General features: G+C 39.8%; 1 protein-coding gene across 5 annotated transcripts in view; it reads left to right on the forward strand.

Moving 5' to 3' along the window:
• The window catches only part of LOC138027770 (uncharacterized), a 47,237-nt gene that overhangs the window by 7,788 nt on the left and 26,949 nt on the right, over positions 1-12,500 (forward strand). For 3 of the 5 annotated variants that reach the window (XR_011127507.1, XM_068875375.1, XM_068875372.1), the window contains 4 exons: positions 2,494-2,609; positions 3,291-3,494; positions 5,604-5,661; positions 7,138-7,438. Coding sequence is in view for 4 of the 5 variants with exons in the window: in XM_068875375.1 (XP_068731476.1) it covers positions 2,494-2,609; positions 3,291-3,494; positions 5,604-5,661; positions 7,138-7,438 (679 nt within the window). In the remaining variant the exon portion in view is untranslated. Of the gene's footprint in view, positions 1-2,493; positions 2,610-3,290; positions 3,495-5,601; positions 5,662-7,137; positions 7,439-12,500 lie in introns of those variants that run through there. The other 2 variants (XM_068875373.1, XM_068875376.1) reach the window with 2 other exon arrangements.

Below are 12,500 nucleotides of genomic sequence, written 5' to 3' on the forward strand. Positions count from 1 at the left end.
ATGTATTTCATTGAAACACGCCAGCTTGGCTTAGAACCAGACTCGGCTAGAAAGGACAAACTTCAAACAAGATCTCCAACAAATTTTAAGCTTACCTGAACGTGCTCTAAACAAACTTCTGAAAGCGCAAGCTGGTGATATTTCTCTTTGCTTTTACGAGAACTCATTGCGATTATATGTTTATAACATAAGGGCAAAATTTTCTTGTCACTGCCGAGGCACATCCAAAAATTGTTAGGCAAACGGAGTAAAAAAAACCTCTTGTTGGTTCGCATTTTAAAGCCAAACAAACCAGCGAACAGGTCAATTTTTTCTGTCCAAAAAGAGTACAGATGATGTTATTTAATTCCAGTTGAAAATAAAAATTAGAGTTTCATCCCTGAACAAAGGAAAAAAACGACTAAACCACTTTTTAGAAATATGCACCCACTTGAAATAACTCATCCGTAGAAATAACAAACGGTTTAGTGTCCAAGAAAAGAATTTGTGGAGTAACTTCTTCCACCAAGTTTGAGCTATTACTGGTGTACCGTTTTGTCGTTCTCGTTCTCTTTCTCTCTTCTTTCGTTTCTGTTCTTGTCATAGGCCGTCCAGGCATCTTGCAACCTTAGTATATTCAAAATCAAAAATCTTAAGATAAGACAAAAATTGCAATTCAGAGCAAAAAGCAGCACTAAACTAATTAAACTCAGCTTTAAGTTTATATCTCTCCAATGCTTGACTTGAATAACTACGTAGCCACCAGTGTGTCCTGACCACAGCTATAATATGTTAAACCGGGATTAAAACCAGCGAAAAATGCAGGAAAAAAAATATGCTCAGGTGTGAGTGTCTGACCTGGCTTGAGCCTGCGAATCCAATCAACAACCAGTCCCTAACTATGCATGTTGTTAATCTCTGTGTTATCGGTTATTGTACTGAAGCATTACGCAAGCCTGTAAATAGTCCACGAGAGCATGCTCTTGTGAATCGTTAAACGATGAGTTAAGAATAGAGAATACTCGTTCAGCGGCTGCAGACGAGGGCTGCACCAGCAGAACCTTCATAACTGCAGAAGACCAATGGGGTAGGTTATCAGATTGTTGGTCGCTGTAAGTGCTGGAAGTAGATGTACTCGAGGACGACGCCATCTTTGAACTGTGGCCTGAGGGGCCAAGCCGCCGAGCATTTGAAGTTTTCTGATTGGCTCACTCGATCTCGGTTATTAGCTTATATACCGTGATGACCTTATATGGAAACTGATTGCGTCGGTCGTTTTGTAAAACTGAGACAACATCCTGGTCTTCTGTAAGTAAAACAGTTCAGAATTTAATGAAAAATCAATAAAACAGGTATTCCATTCGCGCTTATTCTTTATGGGACTGGTTATAGCCAACTCGGCGCTTAGCGCCTTTTTGGCTATTTACCACCTCATATCCAACGCTCATGGAATAATTGTTATAATTGGTTTTTACTCACGTGATCAACGAAAACAAAAGGAAGCGAAGCAAAAACAAAAGGAAGCGTTTGCATAATAATAGAGTTCAATTCCCGGAGGATTTGGTCGAGGCACCAACATGGCCGCCTTTTCTTTGTTTAGGGGCACCAACATGGCGGTCGTGACGTCATGTGAAAACCAAGAATTAAATATTTGAAGTACGAGTTATCCTTGGCTTGCACCTGACGCCATTGGCGGCCATGTTGGTGTACTGAACAACAGCGAAAAAGTCTTTTGGCTCTATTATTGTGCAAAACTTTTTGGGCGATTTTCTGTTGTTTTGTGCACCAACATGGCCGTCTTATCACGTGGATGCAAACCAGGAATAGTTGAGAGAAGTAATCCTCGCACTGAGCTGGACATAAGCAATTAGGGAGCTTAAGCAACGACAACGGCGACGGCAACGAGAACGTCACGAATTTGCATATTTAGTGGTTAAAAACAATAGCTTCGCACGCCCTGCACGTGCGTTTTTCACTTTTGTCCATTTCGTTGCCGTCGTCAGCAAAACAACAACGTGAGATAGCCAAGTTTTTGGTTTTACGAAGAACGTCAGCACTTGAGGATAAATTTTCATTTTCTCTCCTAAAATGGAGTGCCGTTCCGACTGGTATCACCGCACCCTTGTCATCTTAAAAACGTTGAAATAGTCACGAAGCGATTAAAATCACGCAAATTTATATTTTGAGATGACGTTCTCGTTGCCGTCGCCGTTGTCGTTGCTTAAGCTCCCTATTGTCTCTTGTCGACACCTGAAAAGAGAAAATTGCTTTAATTGTCCACATAGGAGTGAGGATCATTTCTCCCTTTGTAATTAATGGATTTCCCGTTGCCGTGGAACGCTGTTCATTGACAACTAACATAAAGAAAATTAGCAGGAACATGGATGACTGTCTTGCGCGACAGCTAAAATATTACCAATAATAATGATAATTATATTAATCAATCAATTAATTATTACTATTGCTATTGTTATCATCATTGTTAAAAGACTTTTCTCCCTTTATTCTCTTCAGTAGAGACAAAAATGATGGAAACAATAGATGGTGGCAATTTTGATGAAATCGAGAAGATCATTACACCAAGAAACTTCCAAAAGTGCGAGTCCAATTATTTAAGAGTGGCAATGGAGGTATGGATATCAATTTTAAGATGGCTCAAACCAGTTTCAACAATTCCAACAAACTGTACACCAAACAGCTATCTTATGGTAGCATGTGAGACAACAGCCATTGCGTATCAAAAATGTAGGAATTGTCATTCCGTAGCAGCAGAATAACCATGTAAAAAACCCCTATAAAAAAAGGAACTTTGTAACCCCCATTTTTGTTGCTGGAAAGTAAGTAGTGGGTTAATTTGAAGCGTCGTTATGATAATAATAATAATAATAATAATAATAATAATAATAATATAATCTATAATAATATGAATATGAATATTAATGAGATTAATAATCTATATCTGTATCGGATTTGCAGTTACCTTCAGGGCAATTTTGTAATCGGTTACAACGACGTCAATTTTTCTTTTTCCCTAGGAGTTTCATGGGAGTATCTAACTTAACTGTTTAATTAACTCTACACTTCGGATCCTTCTCCGTCCTTGGTTGCATTAACAGGTGTGACCAAGGCCGATTTGATACATATACGAAGTCTCTTAAGAGATCTAGTTGTGATCTGTTTTGTAGTGAGCATTTTGTTTCTCAGGCATCGAGAAGGAAATTGCCGACTCTACCCTATCCTCGGCAATCGCATTGCTATCACGCAAGTTATTTAAAATTCTGTTTAATCAGTATATTTCGCTTACTTTTCAGGTAATTTCCGAGCTACGCAAAAAGGCGAACAGTAAGGGGCCCGATTATGACAGGTTTCATCGACTAGCAGACTCTGTTGAAGAGTTTATCTACCACTTACTGGATCCAATGAGACCAGAGACCAAAAGAAAAGATCGAGAACAATTTGGAGAATTTATCCTAGATCACATGATGGGTGATGCCGTTGACTGTCAGCAAAAAAAGGTAGAAAAAGAATTTGACCATTCATCCATCCATTCTTCCTTCTATTCATGGCCGTGGCCTTTACCTTCATGACATAATTATCGCCATCTGCATTTCCACTATCACGTTAGCACCATCATCATCACCACTACTGTAATTGCCAAGACCCCTTCGGCATCACCAATACCTTCACTACCACAACAATCCAATCAAAGACGTTCATTGTGGTTACAATCTCCTTCATCATAACCAGTCCCTCGATTAACTGTGGTTGCATGAAGACACAATCTTGGCAGATAGCCCTATCGTAAGAATTTAAGCCCTGGCCAAACGAGAACGAGGGTTGATGAGAGTTGACGAGAGTTGAAACTCTCGTTTGGTCAGAAACTCTCATCCACTCTCGGCTACTCTCGAGACTTTTTCTCTTCGAATTTGAACCTGCTCAAATTTTTCATGAGAGTTGGCGAGAGTTTTGCCGCGCCTGAGAGTTTGAACGAGAGTTTTAAGGTCAGCAGTTACTTTATTTCACAGCGGGCTCAGATGAAAAATAGAAAAAACAATATGGCGTCGGATTCGGTGACTAAGGACAACGCCAAGGCTGCATATACCGGCTGGCTAGTCGCCATATTTACGTCAGAAAGGGTTTTCCGAGGGTGTTTCCCAGGCTCTCTCTTTTGGCCAACTCTCGATCACCCTCATCAACTCTCATGAGCTCTGCAGAGTTTCAGCTCTCATCAACTCCAGCTGTCAACTCTCGCTCTCGTTGCGTTTGGCCGGGGCTTTACATTATGATCTAAAACCCACATCAAATAATTTGCCCAAAACGATGGCTCTGAAGAATTTATCAAATGACAACTGGGAAATTTATTGTACGGTCTAATTTTAAGAGGACTCCTTTTTTCGCATTTGTATATTTAAAGTGCCCCTAACCCCAAAATGTTTTTTTCGCTAAAATGAATCTTTGCACCTGTTCGAAACGCATTGCGGCAATTTTTTCCTTTTTCTAACAAATTCTGCCATTTTATAGGCTTCGAAAGTTGCGAAAATCCAAGCATCTTTAGTTCACGACCGAGTCAGAAGGGGAATGGGCCTATTCCTGATGTGACGTCTTAATCTACTTTGCATGCATGTTTACAAAGAGTTAATGCAATGTAAATCAGTTTGTGACGTCACATCAGGAATAGACCCACTCCCCTTCTGACTCGGTCGTGAACAAAAGATGCTCGGATTTTCGCAACTTTCGAAGCCTATAAAATGGCAGAATTTGTTAGAAAAAGGAAAAAATTGCCGCAATGCGTTTCGAACAAGTGCAAAGATTCATTTTAGCGAAAAAAACATTTTGGGGTTAGGGGCACTTTAAGGTGAAGGTAAAGTCTGGTACGAACAAAGAAGGCCCATCAGGCCGGCGCATATGTCCGGTTACTGTAGCATGAAGCGACTAGGAGTATTTCTTCTCCCTCCTGGATGGGATGCTAGTCCATCGCCGGTTAAATTCGCCGGTACCCATTTATACACCTGGGTGGAGAGAGGGTCCGTGGGAATGAAGTGTTTTGCCCAAGAACACAACACAATGTCCCTGGCCACAGGACCCGAACACGGACCACTCGTTCCGGAGTCGGGAGCACCATGAGGCCACCACGCCTCCCCATTTGTATACTTACCATTACGAAAAACGTGGAGCATGAGCCAACGGATGTATTGCAAATTCGAAAACGTAGTTAAGCCAGTCAATCATCCACCCGTTAAAGTTGAACCCTTTAAAATTAAATTTTAGAAAAAAAGTGTGACCATTTAGTTATATATGTAAGGACAAATCCCATTATTATCTAGAAATCGAATGCAGCAAAGTTTTTTTCCATCTATTACGGCAAAGAGAAGGGCATAGACCATTTTGACACTTCTAATCAATTCTCGTAATTTGGCTGCTTCATTAGCATTCCAACGATAAAATTTTGGGCGTACCGATTTCCAAATTCGGGTCTTTCTGGCCAATCGGATTTCAATTTTAAGAGATCAGAATAAGCAAGCTAACTCTTTGGGCAACTGTGTTTGGTTTCTTACTGTTAACTTTGTCTTTTACGTTCATGCTATAATCACGTATGATAATTATCACTTTTGTTGTTGACGCAGTTCTTTACTCATCCAGTCGTACACGAAGAGATGCAGCGAAAATGGCGCGGTCGAAAAGGTATCTGAATGCAGGTGTAAATGTCACGTATGACAAGGACATAAACGTGAAGAAAAAAACCGACAAGTTATAAATTATAACAAAGAATTTATTTAACTGATTCACCGCGGATCTTTACTGCGATTTTCGTAATTCTACGGAATCTTACCTTGAAGCGCTAGATAGCTGGGAAGATCGACTCCACCTCCGAAAAGTGAACTGGAGTTTTTGTTTAGTTCACATTTCGAACAACATTATGATACGTTTTTAGAAATCCTTCAATAAAAAGATTCGTATGCAGATTCCATCGCTTTCCATCGGCGTCAAATGTACCGTGGGAACCAATGATGCTAATTGGGGAGTTATGTCATGCATCGTCATTGATAGCGTCATCTGTGGTTGGTGTCGGAAGTTTGATTGATGGAAGCCAAAACGCAGTTTGGCTGTTGTCGCTTGAAGATGAATTCCGCAGAATTATGAAAATCGCAGTGATCCATTTGCGTCCATTGTCTAGATAAGTTGGAGGATCATGGCTTCATTTCATACAAGAGAACATATACTCCTCGAAAGATTAGGGATTTTAAGCAAACTGAAGACGACGGCTTCGGCACAAAGATAGAATATTATTGGCTAAAAATGGAGAAATAATCGTGCTGCACGTGCAGCACGAATTCTCATGCATTTTGTTTCCTTACGTCCCAAAACAACAACGTGAATTTAACAAATTTTAGGTTTTGGCAACAACGCGAGCATACAACAATGAACCATTTATTTGCTATCTTTACTTTGAAAACCGTTCGTAGCCATCCATTTACAGGATACGGTTTGCCCGTATTGTACAAGGTGAACAAGACGGAATAATAGCGAAATACTTGCGATAGCGCTAAGTTATATTTTGGAATGTCGTTTTCGTTGCTGTAGCTATCGTCTTTGCTTACACTCCCGGAGGAAAGAATGTCTGTAATCAATTTTTTTTAAAGAATTTCCCAAAAAGGAGAACGGTTTGTTTCAGGAAAAAAAAAGATATTTGGAATCGATTTTTTTCATTTTCAAATTTTCGTGGCTCCGCCATTTTGAATATTTGTGGCGCGTTAGGGTTACCCCATTATTCCGACGAAATATAATAAAGGAATAAAGCAATTTGGGCAATTCGCTACGTTGTCAGATGCCTTTTGTAATAACAGATGTGGTGATCTTTATTTCGTCTAGGTCATAAATTAAATAAAACATGAAAGTTGCCAAATTGACGGAGCTGACTTAAAACCTATCTACAATATGCGATCATAATGTGTCAGGATCAAGGCTATAAATCATATAATGCTCTTTAAACAACCTAAATCCTCAGAAGTTCTTGTATTATCACAAACGGAATTCCGCATCTTCGGTCCTAAGTAGTTAATTTTATGGTTTCACCTTATACTGTAATCCATATTGCTATAAATATAAGCCCAGATGTTAAAGAAAATAACAGTGCAATTTAATTTTTTCATTTCGCAGGGGACGAAATTGAGGAAACTGTAGAACGTTTTAAATTTCTGAAAGTTCCATTCTGGAAGTTTGTTTTTGACACGATAAGCTACATCACTCTCGTTTGCCTACACTTGGCAATTTGCGTAGCTCCATCGACCTTAGACGTCAGTGTAGTTGAATGGGTAATACTGGTTTTCTTCGTGGGTCGTGCATTGGCTGAGAGCAAACAGTTAGCAGCAATTGCAAAAAGACGGCACAAAGTTGGCGATGGACGACATCATGCGACCACATGCAACATCGTATGCAAGCCACTTGGAATTTACTTAAGGTAAGGACACAAACTGAAATAGGAAGAACGATATCGGGGGAATCTCGCCCCGACTGAGTTGAACCATCTTGTTCCTTCATATTTCACGGATATAACTCGGTGTGGTCATGTTAATAACACTTTTTGTTCTAAACACGAAGACGCACTATGAAAGGCAAGGTGCCTTAGGCACGTGCAAATGATTTATCAATCAACCGTGGACGCAACCGAGAGCTCTGTGATAATTTGTGCAATAAAAAAGCCCCTTACGGCAATGTGTCCGTAATATGTCATAAAATGTTATATGTCGTTTTTTTGTTAAATCCCCAGTCCCTTTTTTTTGCGCTAGAAATACATTATCGGGCTTCCGTCTCTGTGTTGCTGTTTGTTGATCACCATCTTGGATAATTAATCGAATTCGAACAAAAGCAGTACGTGAAGCGCCCCCTTTTATAATGCGTTTTCATGTTTAAATCAGCGTATTTTCCCTTTATACAATTACTTCTTAATGTGCTTCGTCCAGTGCTGCAATTTACGCAGAAATTTGCAATTTCATGCTAATTCATCACTACTATGATGTTCTGCGTGAAGGCAGAATACTGTGGAATGCACGTTCCAGGTAACACCTAGTTTTAATCGTGTAGTTTATTTGGCAAATTACATTGCAGCCAATTGGCTGAATTGCGTAATGTGCGAACTTGACCCTTAGAAATTACAATAAAGAGTGTAGTAAAATTATATTTTACTACACAAAATTACAAAATTATATTTTAAAAATGCATATCAAGAAAAACATACGTATCTTATTGAATGGCTTAACATATTATACGTGCGGATATTTTGCGAGCCCCGGATCTTAATCTTCTTTCGTGCTTAGCAAACTCCCGCATTCAACTATTTATTGCACTCGCAGGGATTTTGCCTCTGGGCATCATTGTAGCTTGCGCGTATATAGAGAGTTAGAGTGATATTGTATTACATATCTGGTATACCAGAAAAAATCTCGATTTGCCAGAACTAGGCGCGCATGGAATAAATGGATAATGATGACGTTTTATCTCCAAATGCCTGCAAGTCTTGGGTACTGATGTCGTTGAGCAGGAAACGGCCGAGAGCGTGGTACATGGCAACGTAACGTCACAATCAAGGATTTAATCTTTACGGGGTTCAACATTATTGCTGAGAATATTTTGCCATCTGTCACGGAGAGTCACAGGTTACATGTTGTGCAATCTAGCGTTGGGGCAGCCATCCGAAAAGTAAGAGAAAGCTTTTGTCCGCCTTTTTCTTGAGTCTGTTTTTTCACAAAGGGGTCGGAAAGTGACTAAATTATCTCACGACAGGGTTAATCCTTTGCTTTGATTAAGAGTCCCAGGACGACTTCATTTGGGGAACGATTTGTCAATTGACGAACCTTCGAGAAACGATTTGTCAGACAAATTACTGTTGAGAAATTGAAAGACTCAGTGTACAACCAGCAGGTGTTGTTAGAAAACGATTGAAGAAAAACATTAGTGATTCTTAAAGTATTTACAAGGCAAACGATGGGTGTTGCTCCAAACATTAACATTTTATATGCTCGTGACAGTATTCTGTCCTGAACAGGTTGTTGTTTGGAAAGAACCAATGTTGAACACGACTTTGGATTGAAGAAAAAGGCCACAAGTTATTATCATATTTTTGCTGAATTTTTGAGACCGTCAGTTTCAGTTCTTTCAAACTGTTAGTAAACTTTCGAGTAAATTATCGCAACATAGGAAACTCTTAAACATGCAAAACCATGTCATGGGTAGCTGCATTGTTTGGGATACTCTCAACATTTTCGAATTCTAATTTTGTTATCAGAAGAGTTTTCTCCAAACTATTTTCACTCGCTGTGCCTGTCATTAGTAATACCATGACACCGTTTCAGTTCCTTCATCCGATCAGATTGTAACACAGCTCCCAACGTCAGTGGCTTCATAGCTCAGTTGGTTAGAGCGTCGCACCGGAATCGCGAGGTCACGGTTTCAAACCCCGCTGAAGTCCTGAATTTTTCAGGCTTCTTTACGCAATTGTAAAAATTGCGTTCATAACTGCGAAGATCATAGCTTCACTTGACTTCATGTTTAGTTTCTTACTATTCATTTGGTCATTTAATCCTATAACTGCGATTGTATAATCCAGATCAAGGACATCTAAGTAAATCATTGACATTAAACCGTGCATACAACATTAACACGTAATGACTGGTCACTCGGGAACATTTTTTTTCCCCTCGAATCTCAATGTTTCAACCGAGAGAGCATCTACATCTACATGTCCCAACACTCGGCAAAGTCCTTTTGACTCATGGCTGTTTTTGCTTTGGTGGCCTCATACACCACAAGCCTTTTAGAGGCATTACGCCAAGCCGGCCACTTTTGCTGGAAAGAACATACTCACAAAGGACAGCGATAACACCGGCAACTTCATCCCCTTCTCTTCTCGAATAGTGTGTGGGTTCTTTAACGTCCCACAGAGAACTTATAAACATGGAAGATATTTGTGAGACGGGGCCTACGGTTTATAGTCCTTATCCGAGAGAAACATTGAGATTCGAGGGAAAAAAAAATGAACTGTTTCCCGAGGGACGAGTCATTACGTGATTTGTCATATAGCGCAAAAAAGGTGCAACGGCAACGGCAGTCAACATTTGCGGGTAACCCCTTGACGTCATAGATTTTGCAATATTGCCTGCTCAGAGACTTTTAGCGGGAAACAGTTTTATTGTTCAATGTCTTGTGACCTCAAAGTAACCAATGAGAGCACCCGCTGTTGGGAACATATACCAGCTGTATACGTTACTCAAGACTTAAAAGAACTTCATCCCTTGTTGTATGTTACCTTTTACAAAAAGGTGGCCACATTGCGGTAAAAGTTGAACCTGCGTTTCTTTTAGTTTCTGTTTCGACTGGTACAGCATAGTGTCCGCCATGATCAAGCCATCTACTCACACTTCCCTTTTCATAGTCGGTACTGATTTGGTTTCCCCCTGCCTCAACATCAATTTCTCCGTTTATAAACGGCCATTCCTTTACCTGGGCGCTGGACACATTGAATTCTGCGAACAACTGTATCAACTATTACCAGTTGACACTAGACAAAAACAACGCAAACGAAATCATTCAAATTTTCTTTATTTGATTGAATAAAATGAAATGACGAGTGGCAAATGATGATAACCTCAATTCTTGGGCTTTGCGTTGTGTTGACAACAATTTCTCTTATTGAAAGGCGAGCTAACGATTGAAAAAACGCCAAGCGCCTTGTGACGACAGAGCTTTTCTGGCCTTTGAGAACTCTGTCCTAAGTGTATTGTATTGTTTCCGTTTTTTTCTTAATAAACGGTCTAAACTTCGTAACGTTGACGTATGTTTCGTTTACAGACTTTGCCCATCAGTAAAACAAGTCCAGGTCACTGGAGTCTTTTTCTTTGTGTTTCATTTTTCTTTTCGGAAATAAATTGTTGACGTCTTAGTCGTGCAGCTGTCTGCTTCTTCAGTTCTGTTTGTACTGTTTCCTCAGGGGTTTTTGTCTGTTCAGTTTAAAATTTCTTGTGGTTAACAGGTCATTGCTTACAATGTCAAGCGTAAAGTCCCACCATTTTGTTGCTTTGATTCCCGTTCCGTCCTCATTTGCTCTGTTCTCAACCGGTCAAACCGGGACACTACAGTGAATTAGATCGTAGCAGCATTTCTATTATTGATTTCTGCTTATTCACTTTATCCTTGTTCAGTGTTGGGCTCAAGACAATATACTCATTAAGGAACATTATTATAATCATCATCATCATCATTATTATTATTATTATTATTATTATTATTATTATTATTCACACAGCTATTGATGGTATGAGAAAGTTGCTTTGGAAAGCCAAGAAACACCCCTTGTTTGTTTTCTTTTCTTCTCTACATCTCCAGCACCTTCTTAAGAATTCTTGCCGACCTTAACAATGCTCTTCTCTGGATCAGTTCAACTGGAACACCTAACTCAATGGTTCTCATGTTGTCGTTCAATCTCAGTGGTAAAAATCCCAATGCTCCCACTACCACTGGAACAACCTTTATCGTCACTCCCCACATTTTTCCCGGCCACTTCTCTTGCAAGATCTTGGTACTTTTCCACTTTTTCATCTTCCTTCTCTCTTATTATTATTATTATGGGGGAAGTTTATTGAACTTCAGTATGCCAGGAGAATAAAGTCTCGTGGGGCGCTCAGCAAAACCTATGAGACTACAAATTGTTACACTTTTAAAAGTTATAAAAACCTATTTGCAAGTATTGGAAAATTATTTACAATGTAGTACTAGAGTGAATAATGCATGTCGCTTATTTACAATTTATATTACGAATACAATTATATACATAACAACAGCTGAATTGCAATCTTTGAATAAGAGTTATGTAGAACTTATAAAATGAATACTTTGAACTATTAATTGAACTGTTGGTATATCCCACAATGCTTGGACATCCTCCGAGGCGTATTCTGGTTTAGGCTTGATTGGTGAATGCCATGCAGGAAGACTTTCGACCAGTTGTAACTCTCGTAGCAGTTCAAAATATAACACTTTCAGGGCATTGTTGTGTCTTGCCAAATACTTGTTTTGGGCGAGGGCTGAGCATCCCGATAGCACGTAAGCTACGCTTTCCGGTGGCTTGCATGTTACACATACGAAAGGACACGCCACTTGACTGTGACATCTTAATCTTCTTAACTTGGTATAACTTCGTTGGTAGGAGCTGTTCGTATAATTCATACATACCGGCCACAACATACAAGGGCATGACGTCCGTTCGCTTAGCCATGAGAAGCAGTTCTTAGTGCTCATGCTATCATCATTCCATCTGGCTGTATGTAGCTTTTCCTGCCATGCTTCATCACGTACTATCTTTAACAACTATTGTTGGTACTTTGATCTCAGCAGTTGCTTTGCCTTTGTTGCAGTCACCTCCTGTCCATCAGGTTCACATACCGTTGGTTCCAGGAAGGCAAGCCTCAGCGTCATTCCAAGTTCTTCACTACACCTCAGGGCCTCTGTAATCAGTGATTGATATCCCA

This window comes from Montipora capricornis, chromosome 12, assembly GCF_036669925.1.
Source record: "Montipora capricornis isolate CH-2021 chromosome 12, ASM3666992v2, whole genome shotgun sequence".
Taxonomy (NCBI): Eukaryota; Metazoa; Cnidaria; class Anthozoa; order Scleractinia; family Acroporidae; genus Montipora; species Montipora capricornis.